The sequence below is a fragment of the Scomber scombrus genome, chromosome 15 (assembly GCF_963691925.1).
Source record: "Scomber scombrus chromosome 15, fScoSco1.1, whole genome shotgun sequence".
NCBI lineage: Eukaryota > Metazoa > Chordata > Actinopteri > Scombriformes > Scombridae > Scomber > Scomber scombrus.
In genome coordinates, this window is record NC_084984.1 from 5,264,454 (window position 1) to 5,281,401 (window position 16,948).

The window sequence follows — 16,948 nt, forward strand, 5'->3', positions numbered from 1 at the left end:
TCTCTGTTCTCCTCAAGTATGGTCTCTGTACTTTTCTATTTATAGTATATCTGCATTTTTTTCCATCCGGGGACCAATATGAGGAATTTAATCAATCATCTTCAACCTCAATTTTATCAGTGCAGTGTTTTTACAGTGAATTCATCCTCAGAACCATGAGATCTTGAGGAGTGTCTGCAGTAGAAAGTGTTTTTATACTTTTATAACTTATTTGTTTTTACTGTAAAAGTGTATTCACAGTGTGAGGAACACACTGGTCGTGTTCTCTCTCTTCCCATCACCCTCTCTGTCTATCCCCGCCTCTCTCTTCCCTCCCCTCTGTTTATTCTTCTGGCTGTGCAGCGGGCCCCAGAGCCCAGAGGCAAGTCATGTTCTCAGGGAAACGGCAACTCTCCACAGAGCCAATATCAAAATAGTTTAAAATGTGAATTGTCTGATAGTTCCCAGTGAGTGCAGAGCTGAGCCAAACACTTCCAGATCGCCCTGCCAGGAGAATGTAAACAGAGCCGAGGCTGGGAGAGAGCAGAGACGCAAGTGAACCTGTTGTGTTCTTGTCACACAACAGAACTCAGACTGCAACGGTTGGTTTAGCTGGCCAGGACCAAGGTCTCCATTTTTTTTCAAGTTAAATATTGTTTTTTGCTGAAAAAGTCACGGTTGTGCAGGTGGTGACTCTTCATGGGGAAATGTTTTGTCGGAGTTAGAATACTGAGATAAAAACAGTCAAAATGCCTGTGCCTTCTCAGTCAGGAGACATCAAGAGGATCTCAAAAAAGGAAGCATAAGCAGAAGATAATACAACACCAAAAAAGTTGGTATAGCATCTGAGAAAAGGGGCATAATTGAACAGTTTAATTTTTTTTTTAACTGTTTAACTTGCCTTTAAATACAAGGAAATAATATAACATAAACTGCTATCATGCAAGCTACGATTTCTGGTCTAGAGATGTCTTCTAAAGCCCGTATTTCTCCCCTGAGCATATTTAAGTTTATTACAAATCATTACTCCCTAAAGCTCCTGAAAGGTGCACTTAACTCATGTAACAGCAGGTTGGACCGCTGGATTGTTGGCGAGGGAAATGTAGGGAAACACCTCAGTTAGATGTTTCCTTAGAGAAACACCAAACAGAAACAGCACTGTAGAGGAGAAGAAACATGTTCATGACATTATTAAAGGTGATAGTGGAGTGAACATTTTAAATGAAATTAACAAATGAGTTTGATGACAGTCTGTGCACTGAAGGAAATGTCCTGACTCTTCTGCGTGTGTAAAGCCTCAACTTTATTTTTTCAAACCAGCTGAAAATCTGTTGGAGCGAGAAAACCTGTGCCGAAGATGGAAAAAATGAACTGTATATTTTCAGTGCGTTTGTGATTTGTGGGTTTTATTGATGTGCTGGAAGATTTAATATTTCTGTGTATTTGTGTAAGCACGCCTGTGAGCTGAAACTAAAAACAAATCCTTCATAATTCTTGATTTGCGCCTTCATTTGTTTGCCCGCACGTTTGTTTGTGCTGGCGTGCAGTCTGTGTTTGTTAGGTAGCTGGAGACGCCAGCATGTAGTCACACAATGTAACGTATGACATAAATTATATTATCATTATCCTCGTTTCCAGGACAGTGATGAGTGGGAAGCACTGTAGATGAAGGATTTTCTCCATCTTGTATGTATGTCTGTAACTTCTATATTTCCCTTTTTTGATTTGTTTTTATCATGAAAACCTTCATCATCAGCATCATCCCACACTCATAGATGTTTTGACTCTTCCTCAACTGAAACTGATACCACTCATTCTGATTCTTGTGTGTCTCTCTTACAAATGTAAAATGCAACACTGATTTACATCTCTAATGTTTGACTTTCAGCAGGACTACTCAGTTAAATGAAGATTAAATAAAAAAGAAAAACAACACATTTAAAAAAAAAAAAAAAAATGTCCATAAGCATGTCTGCATGTTGAGGGTTTGTGGGCTTTGCCTGAATAAGCACTGGAACTTTCCAGCATTTCTTTCGCTTCTTATTTATTTTTTGTCTGTGTTGTTTTCTCAGTATTGCAATGCATAACTTGACATTACCCAAGCAAGTTTGAGCTGCAGCGCATCAGCTGAAAGCAATTTGGTCCAGAGCGCAGCTGCCAGGCGGATAAGACTTTCCTTCTTTCGTTTACTTTGAAATGTTCCTTTTTTTCAACATCCAAAATACACAAGGCAGCCAAATTGCTGACATGTGTGAGAGGGGCAGCGAGACTCCTGCATTCTTTCATGCCCCACTATGCAAAACTCCACATTGTTTATTTAAAGAACACTGAACACTTTAGCACTATTAAGAAACATGTCATATAGTAAACTAAAGGTTTCCTCTCAGGAAAAAGCCCTGTCAGTTTATTTTTCTTTTGCAAAAAGTTATTTTAGTTTTGACTCACAAACTGCCTGCATTCACAATTAAGCAACGGTGTTGTAACTCGGCTTGTGTAGTGCAAGACGCTAGCGGACTAGGTAAACCTGGAAGTGCTGTGATTATTTATGTGTTGAGGTGTGGACGAGTGAGATGGGAGGACTGGACTGTCTCTTTCTCGCTACCTTACAGTGACCCAAAAAAGACAACACAGCAGAGAGGACTGAGAAGTGAGATGTTTCATTTATTTTTAGCAGCTTTTTTCCGATTGGCTAACTTTAAATTTGACTTATCAAATAAAAAAAATATTTAAAATACAATTTCACTAATTGTCTCTGAAAAGATGTTTACCATGAATGGGCTGAAGCCTCAGCATGGATGATGTTTCCAGGAAAAAACAAAACGTGTTTCAAAATAGCCAGAAATCTTGCTCTCCCTATGGCTTATTATGGACTGCAGACAATTAGAGAATTGCAAGGGTTTGCTTTAATCCATATTAGGGCGGAGAGAAAAATTAAAGATGACAAGTGAGGAGCGTTCTCTGGCACACCATGATCTGAGTGGAAAACAGAGAGCGAGACAGAGGGGGATGTAAGGTCTGAGAGACACAGACCAGGGAAAAAGGGCAAAACCTGACATGTAAAACCAGGGATGACAGCCAGAGGACAGCCTGTGCGTCAGTATAGGCGAGGTGGTGGGTGGGAGGCGGGTGTGGAGGGAGGGAAAGAGGTTTCCAGCGCGAGAGACGGGAGGGCCAGTTGTGAGTGATAGCCCACCAGGGCCTCAGAACGGCCCAATGCTGGGAACGGCTAACCTACCTTGACATGCGTAGGAAACCCAAAACTCTCTGAGCCCTCTGTCAGATAGGAGCCACCCAGAGGAGCCCCGCCACAACTGTGTAGCCTGAGCCGCTGTGTGTCCTTTTTAACTAGCACTGTTTAGATGAGCACATGGTGAAGGAATGCTCCAGTATACCTTGCAGAAACCACAAGAACAACAGCAATACGACGACATCAGCTTCCCAGCGCATGGGAATAAGTCAACTCTGGCTACTAGCAGGATTATAACTGCTGGCTGGAGTTTAGTGTGTGTGTGTGTGTGTGTGTGTGTGTGTGTGTGTGTGTGTGTGTGTGTGTGTGTGTGTGTGTGTGTGTGTGTGTGTGTGTGTGTGTGTGTGTGTGTGTGTGTGAATGCATGTCAGCTGGTCTGCTTAAATGAGTGTGCATACAGTAGGCTTATGCATGGATTTATCCTTCAATAAAAGCCCCTTTGATGCTGCAATACTGTCAAAAAACTGTTAATATGAGGTGACAAGGGCAAAGTGAGTCTGAGGTGACTTTAAGTCATGTTGGATTTGAGTTAAGCAGTAGTCATGACACAATATTAATAAAGGAAAGTTTTTAACTTTGGTGACAAGGAGCAATTATCCCAAAAGCATCTGTCCTTTACTGTAAGGCTCCTCACTCTGCTGTAGGACTTGGATTCAAGTTAGACTTGACTAATGTGAGACTTGACAATGCCACAGTTGCTTTATTACCAAAGTCTCTCTTTTTGTTAATACAGGGGAACACTGTCTGAGGAAACACAAAGAAGGAATTTGATGCTAAAAAGATTGGAAATGTGGCAGAAATCTACTTGATATGACACTCAGACTGTTCAAGCCCCACTTAAGCTTCAGATAAACTTTTTTTTATGCATTTTTGAATTTTGAAAGTACATTTCAATTGGATCCTTTAATAGCCAGTATGAACAGAAGGAATGATTACAGCGAGGGGAAAATCTCTTTCAGTGTTCACATGAGCACCTGACTGTGTTTTTAAGACAGACTTGAAAAATTGTGAAGTCCGTTTAACACTACTTTGAAAGGAAGATCAAATGTGTCATGTCAGTGGTCAGCTTTCAAAAAGACTTCACAGATACTTAACAGCACTGCGAATATGATTTACTGATCAAGATTCCTGGAGGATCAAAACTTGTGACTCAATAAACACCTTGGAGCAGTAACTAAGACTGTCAGTCTGACTTTTCACAATAGTTTAAGGCACACAAAATGGGACAAAAAACTACAATTACCAGCTGTTTTTATCATACCATACTTGAGATTTGAGAATAAAAGATGTTGTGATAGTCTAATTAAATTACAGACATAAAATAACAAGTAAATGAGTCATTTTTAACAGAAGACATTGTGACAAAATAATGAAATTGACGATTTAAGGATGAAAAGAACTGAGGCATTGTTAATGCTATTAGTAACACTTGAGCTTTTCTACTATTTCAAGTCAAACTGCATGCTGTGAAACACATAATCATCTACCTCAAAACTACAAAACATAATCATCTAATTATGGGAACTGTGTAATAATACACAGATCACATTGTTTGCAAGTCCACACCAAATAATGATAGTTAACTTTATGAATAGTTAGGTTTTTCTCTACACAGAACCAAGAAAGACTATTGCACATAAACAGTCAAACAAAGGAAAGAATGAAATAAAGTGTGGATGTGCTCACAGTATACTCTGCAGCCAGTTCTACTCTGTTTGGTAAAGAAGAAGAGACAGAGAGGGTTTTTTGAGTGAGAGCACTGCAACACAAGGCAAATGACAACAGTGTAAAAGGAGGAGAGGAGAGAAGAGGAGAGACGAGAGGAGAAGAGAGGAGAGAGGAGAGCAGAGAAAAAGGATTGGATGTTGGCACGCAGGGAAAGGCAGTCTGCGGTAGACTTGTAAATAGCCGGAGGGACAGAGGGATGGAGGAATGGAGCTATCAGCAGAGAAGTGATGAAGGTCTGGGATCGGGCCAAGATAAACACAGGCTGGCCCAGAAGGAGCTGCAGAAACACACATTTACGCGGCGCTACACACACATACACGTATGAATTTTACTAGTACATACATGTACAAATGTGCACACATACAAACAGACACACTTAAGGCTGCAAGCACTTTATATCCATCATACACCCACATTGAACACATGTACACAAACAGGATCATGCATGAACACACACACCTGCAGACAAATAAACAGTGTCCCGTATGGCTCCTAGACCACAACTTCTTGAGTGTTAAGCTGTGTGACAACAGCCTGAGCCGTCATTTCGACATCTCATTTCATCACATACTTCACATTAGTCCATTTGCTCAGATACCACAAAATAAACATGCAGTGAAAATAAATGCCTGGAGTTTTATTTTTAAACACGTGGAGTAAACAGACTCAAGAGTTAGCTGAGCCCTCAGAAATCTCTCCTAATGTCTTGGCAGTGTCATTTTGAATACTACTCAATCCCTTACAGTACAAAAAAACTATTTTCTTATTTCTAAAAAGAAAAATGTCAGCCATGTGTTGCAGATTTAATCATATATGATGGTTGAGATATTAGTCACTACTGTTAATGTGCATGCTTGCATGTGTCTTTTTCTTTTTCTTTTTTTAACAACGAGTTTGTTCAAGTGTGTTCATGTGTGTTTATCTGTATGCACATGTGTCAGTGTGTTTCTGTCTTTGAGTGTGTGACTTGACGTGGGCTTCATTAGTGTGCTATGAAGCGAGAGTTCTCCTGCTCTGTCTTGTCTTTGACCAGCTAACACCTTGAGTGAAACCATGAAATTTGTTAAATGTTTTCTTAAGCTCGGCATTCAGAGGCGTTTGGCAAAACTGCAGCGTGAAAGAGCGGCTGTGAAGCGTGTCTGGCTGGAATGCAAAACACGAGTCATGGTTATCACTCTGTCACCATACAGATTTTAGGCTTTGAGGGCTTTTGGTGTTATGTGTGTGTGTGTGTGGTCTGTCATAAGCTACTTTTGGGGACAGATTTCAGACTTGGGTCAGTGGTTAAGGTTGGATAAGTCTCCAGGAAATACATATATAAGTCAATCTAATGTACCCAAAAGTGATCATGAGCTGTATGACTTGTATGTATGTATGACTTAAGTCACTTTGAGGGACACATACAAGACATGATATCAGTTGATTGGTGACGGCTTGTGCAATTGGTAAAATTATAATTTTTGGGTCAGTGGTAAAGGTTAGGGTTAGGGTAAGTCTCCAGGAAATGAATGTAAGTCTATGTTAATACCCCAAAAGTGACTTATGTACATATATATATAGTGTGTCCAAACTTTTGACTGGTACTCTATATGTAAGTATTCTGTTAAATTTCACTTAAGCAATGCACTTAATCACAGTTGCTATAGTAACATGTTATTAGAGTGAAGGAGGGTAATTGATCAAAATAAATAGAACAATCAACAGGTAAAAGTTAATCTAGGGGTTATTTAAAACATAAAAAATAAAGAAAACATTGTAATAAAAATAATTGTTACAATGTTCTGTGTTTACATCTAAATGTGTGCAGTCTTGGTTGCCTCCCATTGATTTGAATTTGCATAAGTACTACCAATAAACTCCACTCCTGGTTGGGTACAAAGAACAGCTTTCATCACGTTTAATGAAAAGCCAAAGAAGTTTAGTGATAGTTTCAAGGTGATGCATTTTATCATCCACAACATCTCTGGATTTGGCAAATAATGGGATGGTGTGGTGTGGTGGTGCATAGGCTTCTCTGTTTTTAACTGGACAAGTTAACTGTAATCGTGAAATGGTGAAACCACACTCCTCTCTCCTTGGTGGTGGAGCAAGCCGTTTACACCACGTTTCATAAAGTTGACCAAGAACACATTTGATGTGATAACCTCCATTTGGGACTCTTTCATGTTTCTTCAATGTCAGTGTTATAAGTTTTGGTGGGACCATTCTTGTTGTTTTTTTACATTTTTTTTTCATTTGAAGGTTGTGCACCAAACCCAACAGACCAACATGAACTCTTAATGCTGAGATGTAAACGTACCTGCATGGCTCCTCTCAGGAAACACAAACATTAAAAACAACCCTGTCTGGTGCAGAGTATGTGAGTACACGTGTGTGAGCTTTTCACTTTTGAAGCTCTCAGATTATTAATCTCCATGAGTGGTGGTTGTGGATGTAGTGGTCGTATTTGGCTGGTGGGTGTGTGTTTTATACATAAAGCAACCTGCATGCCAGTTCAAAGCCACCCTGTGCAGTATGAGGGGATGAGAGGAGACATGAAAGCAGCACTCAACATGTACAGCCTGAAAGATCACAGAGCTAAATGGCATCAAGATAAATAAATCAAACACACCTACATTTTAGAGTATGTAAAATCTAGTGTGCCCACATGTTAGGGGCTCTTAACGGAGATATGGATGCAGTACAGCAGACGTCTCATGGATCTCGTGCATCTTTTTGTTATTTATTCTAGAGCATGAAAATTCATGTACTATTTTGTGATTTCAAATAGCAGTCAATCTTATATTTATCTATCTATATATAAATAGATTTGTTTATCACAAATGTGTTTGAGGAAAAAATGACAATCAGAATTTAGTTTTCTGACTCCTTGAGCTCCACCTTCTGTTTCACACATTGGTGGACTGATGGAAAAAAAGAAGAAAAAAAAAAATCTGCCAGCTATGACCGTTGGTGCTCATCACCACTTCAAACATTAATTTTATTATGTCGAACCTGACACTGAACAATGGGAATATTGACAGTCATGTGTTATGAACAAGTCGGGTTGTTTGAGTATTTTAGCGCGTCGGGCTCCCAGGCGGGCTGTAGCTTCGTAAAAGCCCTGTATTGTATTTCTTTCCTGTGCCAGAGCCCATTTCCTGTGGTGGTGCTGTGTCAAACAACGATGACCCTCAGTTTCCTGCAAGTCGCATGGAGACAGGCCTGCCACGAGCCCTGGGGCTTCGCCGCCAGCCACTGAACAACCTCCGAGCCCCCCCCACCACACCCTTCTGCTTTCAAGTCACTCCTCACCTTGCCCCTCCTGCATCTCACTTTTTCCTCGGCCTCTTGTTCCCTTCAGCGTCATTGAAGCACCGCCTTCACTCTCTGTCCTTAACTTCTCTCCTGTATGCTCTTACTTTATCATTTCTTCCATCTACCTCCTTCTTCCCCTCCTTCCTTATTTGCCTCCCATCTGCTTCTTGCCCCCTTCTCCTCCATGTTCCCCTCTGTCCACACCTCCTTTCCTCTTTGCATCCCTTCTTCCCTCCTCCCTTTGTCCCACTGTCCAGGTCAGAAGAGGTTCCATCAGACGTTTCCTGTGCAAGCCGCAGGTCCAGACCACACCTTGTGAGGGGATTTCTGCAACGACCGTCAGCGACGCCCTATAGAAACACTGAGACATGCACACTCATGTCTGCATATAGACACAGTGCTACTGTACACACTGAAAATATATGGTTGTTTTTGGCAGTGACTGGTTAAGTGGATATATGTAGGATAAAAAGAAACGTGTGGGAAAAATGTTGAGGACATGCAGTGCATTCAATGGGAGTACTATCATGCTACAATCTAGAATAAGCAAAAACAACAAAGTGTATTTTTACACATTCTGAATAAAATCAGTGACTGTCAGTGGACAGCTGTTGACCTCTCTCACTGTTTTTGTGTGCTGAAATAAGACGTTTTTACATCATATGCAAACATCCTTGGGCCACATATCTGCTTTTGAGTATGAGAAAGCTGTCAAATCATGCCTTACTATTGGTCCCCATAGAAATCAACCACATGGCAGGGGTTAAAGACTCAACCTGCCTGACGTTTGTAATGGAGCAAGTCAAATCAAAACTACTCATGAAGTATTGATTTTATACATAAACTCTGAGCTTTTCACTTGCATGCAACGGATCTCACTCACCACATTGTAGCTCAACTGCAACTTTGATCTTAGACAATGTCCCGGTGGTACGTGAGCACACGTGTGTGCATTGGCACAGTCCCACTATGTTCCACAGGCTAGCGTGTCTTTTGAATTGGCTTTTCATCTCCTTCCATTCAAGGTCATGTGTACGCGTGTGTGTGTGTGTGCGAGGGCAGCAATAACGTCCTTTCTGTGCATCTCTCAAATGACTCTTCTAGTCTTCGTCCAGTGCAGGTCAGAGGCAGGAAGTGAGCTGGGAGAAAAGGAGGAAGCAGAAGCAGCTCTCTCTGGCTGCAGGTAGTGACCCTTAACCTTGACCTCCAACCTCAACCCTCCATCAGTCTGACAATACACACTCTGACAAAACACAGATGTGCAAACATTGTGGCATTACCTACAATTTGCAAATACTGAAGGGACTTTGTCTGGCATCATAGATTGTTTTTTTTAAACATTTAATCCTGTCAAATGACAACTAATTCTTAATAGTTACTTATTAGTAAGTGTGTAGTTAATAACAAAAAAACCCAACAGATATTATAATGTATCTCTTTTTTATTTGACAACAATAATAACAGTATGTTGCATTTGTTCACTCATTTAATTTACAGAAGTACTCAGGAGAGAAGTTTGGATTCATGGACATGGTTCACACAATCATCCATCCTTCCTTCCTTAATCACAATGTTTGATGATGCTGAAGGTACAGCTGCTCAAGAGACATGAGCCCTGTCCAAAAGCAACCCCTCGTACCGTACACTGATAAAGGAACTAAAACCAGCATCTTTAATGCACAATTGGTAACGTGTAGTCTGGCTGTTATTGGACAGAGCCCATGGCTTTGGAAGGTGGCTGACTTTTCTGGAGCTGCCTCACCAGTTCCAGAAGAATAACCTGCTGCCGTGTTTGGAAGGCTCCAGTTTACCCTCAACGGACATGTTGGGCTCAGGACGTGGGCGAGAGTGGTAGGGGTTCTCAGGGAGGGCCCGCGAGGTTGCCACTTTGGTCACCTAACAAAAGACAACAAAAATACATGCTATGACTTGTCAGACAGTGTAAACACATTTTCTTTGATGCAATGGCTAGTGCTATATGGTGTAAAAAATACATGACTTTTTAACCAGTGGTCATTCACATTTTCAAATTATGTGCGCAAGAATGGAACTTTTGATGGACATTCGCAAGTTCAGTGATGCAATGTTTGAAAGGGCTTGATTTGATTCTTCTTGAAATTAATTCATGTAAATGACTTGAAACACAATAAATACTTTAGATATATTGTAACAATTTTGTAATCGACAGTAAAAAATAAACAGTTTGGAGTCTGGTAACACCAGACAATCAAATGATGTGCAAACAGACTTTTTCAATTGGAGAGCAATTCTTAAAAAGCCAAAAAGCTATCAAATCAATAAAAAAAAGTGTGTAATTGGTTTTTGGAATGAAACTCTAGTTATGCACCACAGAGGTTGAAGTACACGGGTTCTTCCCTAAACTGCTGAAATCTTAAAAGAGCATTTCCTCTGTTCTCCTCAACCCCCTTGCAGATCTTCACATCATGATTTATGCCCCCCCCACAGCTCTTCTTTAGTCACCTCATCCCTTATCTTCTTTCCTGCTCCTTCCCTTCTTCACACTTTCTGTATGACTTCTGGGTCACATCTTACCCCTCTCTCCTTTACTCTGTCACTGACTTGCTCTTTCTTCTTTCTCCAAGACTAGACATTTTCCAGCCTAAATGGGTTTCTCTCTTTCTTTCTGAGCCTTGTTCCAAAGGTCTCACAATTTCTAACATAATTAACAGTCTTCATTTGTTATACAGCTGAGCAACCACAGAAACTCAACCAAGTGTATGGACGGTCAACCTGGACACTTTTCATAGTAATCAGATGTCAGATTTCTGTCCTTTTGTTTCCCTGCTCATATGATTTGATTCAATGAACAATAGTTCTGCCTGGCAAGTGCAAAATAGCCAGAGTTGATTACAGCCATTCAAAGATTTCCAGCTTTGAGCAAGTGCCGTTTTGAAAATTACAGAAATAAAAGTCCAGAGAGCAATTGTCACAATCCGTTTTCGGTGTTGTTTTGACTGTTGCTACCTAATTAGTAAATTAGTTTTTGCCAGCGAGTTATGCAAGCCTCTAAAAATGGCAATTTTATGACAAACCAAAGCAGCAAAAAGTACATGATTTGCCTGCTCAAAACTGTATGAATGCTATGCAGATGCAATCAGAGCCTCTTGCACAGCCTACAATCAGCAAGAATAGAGCCCATCAACAGAGCTGCTCACATTGTGAACGCATAGTCAATCCCTCACAAGTCTCACCTTAGACAGGTCTCCCAGCTCAGGTCTCTCCCATCCCAGCTTATCAAGGACGCAGCTGTCGAAGGATTGCTGCTGCTTACGGCAGTAGCGCAGTTCTTGCAAGTTCGTATAATCCAGACAGGTCCAGTACTCCGTGAAGGACTCGGCACAGTTCCCCTTGATTTGCCTAGAAAGCACAGTATAAACAGAGATTTGAGTCATGGTCAACTATGCAAAAGTAGGATTAATTTATTCCAGAAGACCCAGTTGCCGTGCATGAGATTGTGCTTTTCCCTTAAAATGCATGAAAATATGTTTAAAGAGATGACTCATAATGACTCATAGTTCATCTTTTGTGTCAGAACTGCTTTAATTAAAGATTCTGACTCAAAACCACATTAGGACCTTTCATCCAATTATGGTTCATGACTAGCCAGTTTTCTCAAAATTTCTGGAGAATTTCTTAACTTAACAATGCTCCTAACGATGGCTGGAAGTTGCAAGAAGCACCTAAGAATCAAACCAGGTCCCGGGTGCAATTACAACTTTCCTGAAATCGCTCCTCATTATAACAATTACAAGTATTGGTCTTTCATAATAACTCTCAGTTTATCTTTGGGCCAGACTACTGCTGGTTGTTTGTTTCTGGTTTTGAATTGGAGGTCATGTGTTTTTTGAGAACCATAAATACAAGTTTGAGGGACATGCACACAGAAAAACACACAAAAGCACCTTAGTTACTGCATGGGCATCAGGGTATGACCAAGGCTCTGTCTAAAACCTTCAGTAAACACAGACACAGCAGTTAAAGTGAAAAACCCCAGACCACTTCCTCAAATAGCCTCCATTTGCAGTTTTAAAGACACAATAGACTCCATAGTTAAGACATTTTAACATTAACAGCCTTTTTTACAACCAATGATTTGAGAAAGTAAAGCAGGTATGTGACATGAAGGTGTTCTACTTTGGTCACCACTAGTTGATGATTTATTCTTATTTATTTCAAGATAACAAATGGTTGTTGAGAATCTGGAGAAGAAAAAGATAGGATTATTCAATGGCCATAAAAATACTGAAAACATTTATGAATATAAGTCAACTGCACTGGAATATGTAAAAGTATTAGGGGTGTCACGATTCTCCAAATCCTCGATTCGATTTTATTTTGGGTCCTTTTAGCACAGATGCCTATGCCATTTTTAGACTAGTCATGAGTGATATAATCTCCATCAGTTGTTTGCAATATACCACAATAAGACCTTACTGTCAAAATTAAATAATTTATTAACAATATAATGTAACAATAACTTGTTTCAACAGTCAATTGGAAACTTACTGTAATGAGTTTAGTTTAGTTTAGTTTATTTAAAAAGGGACAGTGTATATTAATGAACATTTCAAATAAAAATGTAAATGCACCGGAATTAGCTAAAATAGCTAGTTTTCATCTGTTGTCCCTTGTCAGGTCAGGACAGAAAGAAAGAAAAAATTATAAATAAAAAGAAAAGTCAAAAATGAACATCTCTTAAGTTTCTTACATCAGTAGGGAGAGTAATCCATTGTTTGAGGTGCGTACTGAGAAGACTGTCTGTCCAAACGTACTGCGCCTATACTGTATAATACAGTCTCCCCTGGTGACTGCCCTGGTTGCTCTGCCACTGCTGCTCTTCAGCTCTATGAACTCACTCAGAGGGGGAGGTGCTAGCCCATGTAGTATTTTAAATATGAGACAGGCATCCAAAAACTGTAAGAAGTTGTCAAATTTAAATAAGTTATATTTTGTTTGTATATGGCAGTGATGATAGTTGATAGGTTTCTGGTCTAGTGTTTTTAAGGTCTGCTTATAGATGGTCTCTATTGGTTTCAGAGTTGTTGTACTTGCTTGGGACCAGCTTGTGTAACAGTATGAGATGTGAGAGAAGATCATAGCACGCATAAAAAGTGTGGCAGCCTCTGTGGTCAGGTACGGCCTCACATGTCTAAAGTTAGCCACGTTAAATTTAATGGTATTAGCCACCTTTTTGACTTTAAGTTAAATTGCAATCCAAAATGATGCCAAGATATTTAAAATCAGATACAGATACAGTAAACAAAAGAATCATCTAGTGACCCTTTTGTAACTGCAGTGTGCACTCTTCATATTAGATGATATTCAAGTTCACAATAAAACAAAAACTAAATTAAAACAGCCATGTCCATAGCCAGTGTTTCCCCTATGTACATTCAGCAGCGGCGCACCGCACTGCATAGCAATCACTGAACAATTAAGTGCCTTAACTGTCCTAACAGTGTCCTAACTGTATCCTAACAGTAGCATCTCTGGTGCTACAATTACCCCATATAGCACTAGTTATTGCTTTAGTGCAGACATCCCAACTCTCCCGGAAGTTTCGGGAGTGTCCCGCATATTGATAGCGGCTCCCTGACGCCCGCAAATTATAAACAATCTCACGGAATCTGCAGGGAGCAAGCACGAGTGTGTTCTAGAGTGTCTGCGCGCGTGTGTGTTTATGTGACTGTCAATACAGCGCGTGTGAGAGCAAAGCGTTCTGATAGCTCTGTGTTGCTGCTTATTAGACCAATCCTGTTGTTGGCATTCTTGAAAATTGAAATTGAAAAAAGTGCACAGAGATGTTCTAAACCATCACAAACTCACACTTGTGTAAGTCTGGTCCCATCGACAGCCTACCCCAATGAGCAGGGTTTTATTCTTGTATATATATATATATGTGAAAAATGTCTTAACCTTCCTTTAATGTTTCTTTTTTTATGTGTATTTTGGTGCTTTTTTTCTCCTTCACATTGACAAAAACATGAAAACTGTTTCCAAAATAAATAATTTCAGCCTAACCTAAAAGAAGAGAAAATCATCTCATCCAACTACAACTGTTTACTACTCATGGTTCAGTGCACTCAGTCGAAGCAGTCTCTCCTAGGTTTATGGTATGACTACAATCACCAAGTTATCATCACTCTTCTTAATTTAATCTGTTTGCTGACATTCCTCCCAGACAGTGCACTGGAACATAAGTGCAACCTTCTTTTACTTTACTCCTTTAGTTTTGAATTGCAAATTATTCTACTTGACAAGGGGAACACTGGCATCTACATCCTACTTCTGACAAAAGCCAACAGAATGGAAATCATGGTAACCTCCGAAAACAGCAGTATATTCAACCTCTGAGTACATTTTCTATCCACATCCATCACAGAGGATAAAATTCAAAAACTGACCACAAACCACTTTTAAACCATGGTTTGACTCAAACACTGCACCCTCCAGCTGGCTCCACATCTTCAATCCCTCTCTGACCACAAGTAAACTGTTCAGTTTTGCAGATGACACAAGTGTGGCAGCCATCATCTCTGAAAGATGATATATGCACGATGAAAAGACTCACCATGCAACACCATGGTGTGTAAAAATATAAGGGTTGAAAACTCACTCCATTTAGATCAATTTGATTTCACTCTGTTAAATAACATGAGAACATCTCCTGCTTCGTATCAACATTGCCTACACATCAGTCTTTTTAACTCTTTTCTGTACTGAATCTATTAAAAAAAAGACCTTCTTAGATGATTGTTTGAGAAGTGGTGTCTAAGTAAATCCAAAAGTATATGGCACCAAAGACTTTGAAAACCCTGTTGTGCTTTACCTGAAGAAGTTGAGGGCACACTCGTTGACTTTCCTCCCTTCTTCTAGACATTTCCTCGGGTCCTTCTCCTCCCAGCGGCAGAGCATGAACTCCTTGTTAGGTTTGTCACACTGGGAGCCAAAATGGTGGGCAGCAGCCTTCAGCACTGCAGATGACACATTGATCTGGACGGACATGGATAACAAAGAGACTCGTAAAAACATATATTTATATTTTGAGGTAAACTGTTTATGTAGTCACTGTTGACACCTTTAAAAGGCGACTGAAGACTAATGTATTTAAACTGGCCTTTGTCTCACATTGTGCTTTCTAGTGTTTGTAATTTGGTGTGTTTTTAAGGTCTTATATTTTATTGTTTAAAAAAAAAAACAACAACCGTTTTTATGGTTTATTTTTAATATTTTTATGGGATTATTTTTTAGCAGTTTTACCCTTTAGAGGCTCTTTATGACAGGTCCTATAATAAACAAACTTCACTTAATAACACTACACGTTTCAGTGTAGATTAACAGAGCAGCTGGAAATGGCTAGGCTAGCTCTTATAGAAAAAAGTGGTCATATACAGCCTTTGAGTTATATCTTCTGACTTGTGTATTACATGTTTCTAGGTGTTTGCATTTCAGAAGAAAGGATATACTGCACAGCAGGTCTGATCTCTAAAGGTCCCTTCACCACAGAAGTGATGCAAATGCTTTGCAATTCTTATACTTACACTCTATATTTAATGCTGAGAATGTGAATAAACTAAAGTATATTTCTTCACATCTAAATATCTTTATGGTTAAACAACTATTATTCCTCTGCAATACTATAACCAGTTATACCTCAGCTATAAAAGAACACAACAGAATGGAGTTAGAGGTGATAAGTTAAGGACATTGTGCATAACACGGTAATACTGTGACAATTAATCGAACTATTGAACTTAAAAGAAACTATCACCTGCCCACATACGGTTTATAAGATCATTGATACTCCCATATTTAATATTAGGGAAAAACAAGCTGCTGCCAGCTGACACCTGACTTCCAAGGACAAGTCCAATGAGCAACATAACATTGCTAATATATGCCGATCAGAGGATTGTAATACTTCTGCTATCACAGGGATCCGTTAAAAAGATTATGAGGACACACAAGAATGCGACACAACTTTCCATAGAGATAATGGTCGCTATAACCTGTATTGATAACGCCATGAAGATGTATTTTGATTACTCTAACGCTTACTAATGTTGCCACGGTGGCTATTTTCTCCCAGAAACAGCCACTGGAGAATATATTATGTATTTATATTGTATAGCTAACTTTTACCCTTGTGAAGGCTGGTAACGACAGTAAAAAAGTTGAAAGCTACGTGCCATATCTTGAACGATATAGCGGCTAGCTTTAGCCTTTAGCATGATCCGTGTTTCTATTATTTTCATTCAAGCCACACATATGTCCACAGCTACTCACGTCTTCCACATTCAGCTCCTGCAAAGAAGGAACATCCACCGTAGTGGGCATGGTTACGTGTATCTGTCTGTAATACAACAAATGGCAGAAAATCTAATTCAAGGTCCTCGTCTCGTCTGGATCCAGGACGAGCGACGGGGCCGCTGAGACTGAGAAGGTCAGTCTGATGACGCCATCAGGAGAGCGACGAAAACAACAGCTCCCGTGATGCGCATGCGCACTTGAAGAGCTATAAAGGAAGATAATTACAAGTTGGATCAATATTGTTTATAGTAGTTTTTTCAGTATTTTTTATGGCTTTGTTTTGAAATTGTTTAACAATTATAACGCAGAGACAAACGAGCAATTTGCTCTTCGACCTGAAAAGTTTAAGCTATCGAGCTCTGTACT

At 39.8% G+C, this 16,948-nt stretch overlaps 1 protein-coding gene across 1 annotated transcript; it reads right to left on the minus strand.

Moving 5' to 3' along the window:
* Positions 1–9,674: 9,674 nt before the first annotated feature.
* On the minus strand, positions 9,675–16,724 carry ndufa8 (NADH:ubiquinone oxidoreductase subunit A8). The gene is made up of 4 exons (XM_062435116.1): positions 16,559–16,724; positions 15,102–15,265; positions 11,464–11,629; positions 9,675–10,147 (listed from the first exon to the last, which is right to left on the minus strand). Exons 1-4 carry the CDS (start codon positions 16,607–16,609, stop codon positions 10,010–10,012), a joined length of 519 nt encoding a protein of 172 aa, XP_062291100.1. The 5' UTR covers positions 16,610–16,724; the 3' UTR covers positions 9,675–10,009.
* Between the last annotated feature and the right edge of the window lie 224 nt (positions 16,725–16,948).

Bases quoted from the DNA above. Each gene is read 5' to 3' on its own strand.
- ndufa8 (XM_062435116.1), bottom strand. From the start codon at position 16,609: ATGCCCACTACGGTGGATGTTCCTTCTTTGCAGGAGCTGAATGTGGAA. The intron at 11,630-15,101 runs GTAAAGCACAAC...TGTGCTTTCTAG, and splicing joins TGTGCCCTCAACTTCTTCAG to GCAAATCAAGGGGAACTGTG. The intron at 10,148-11,463 runs GTGAGACTTGTG...GTCTTTTGTTAG, and splicing joins AGCTGGGAGACCTGTCTAAG to GTGACCAAAGTGGCAACCTC.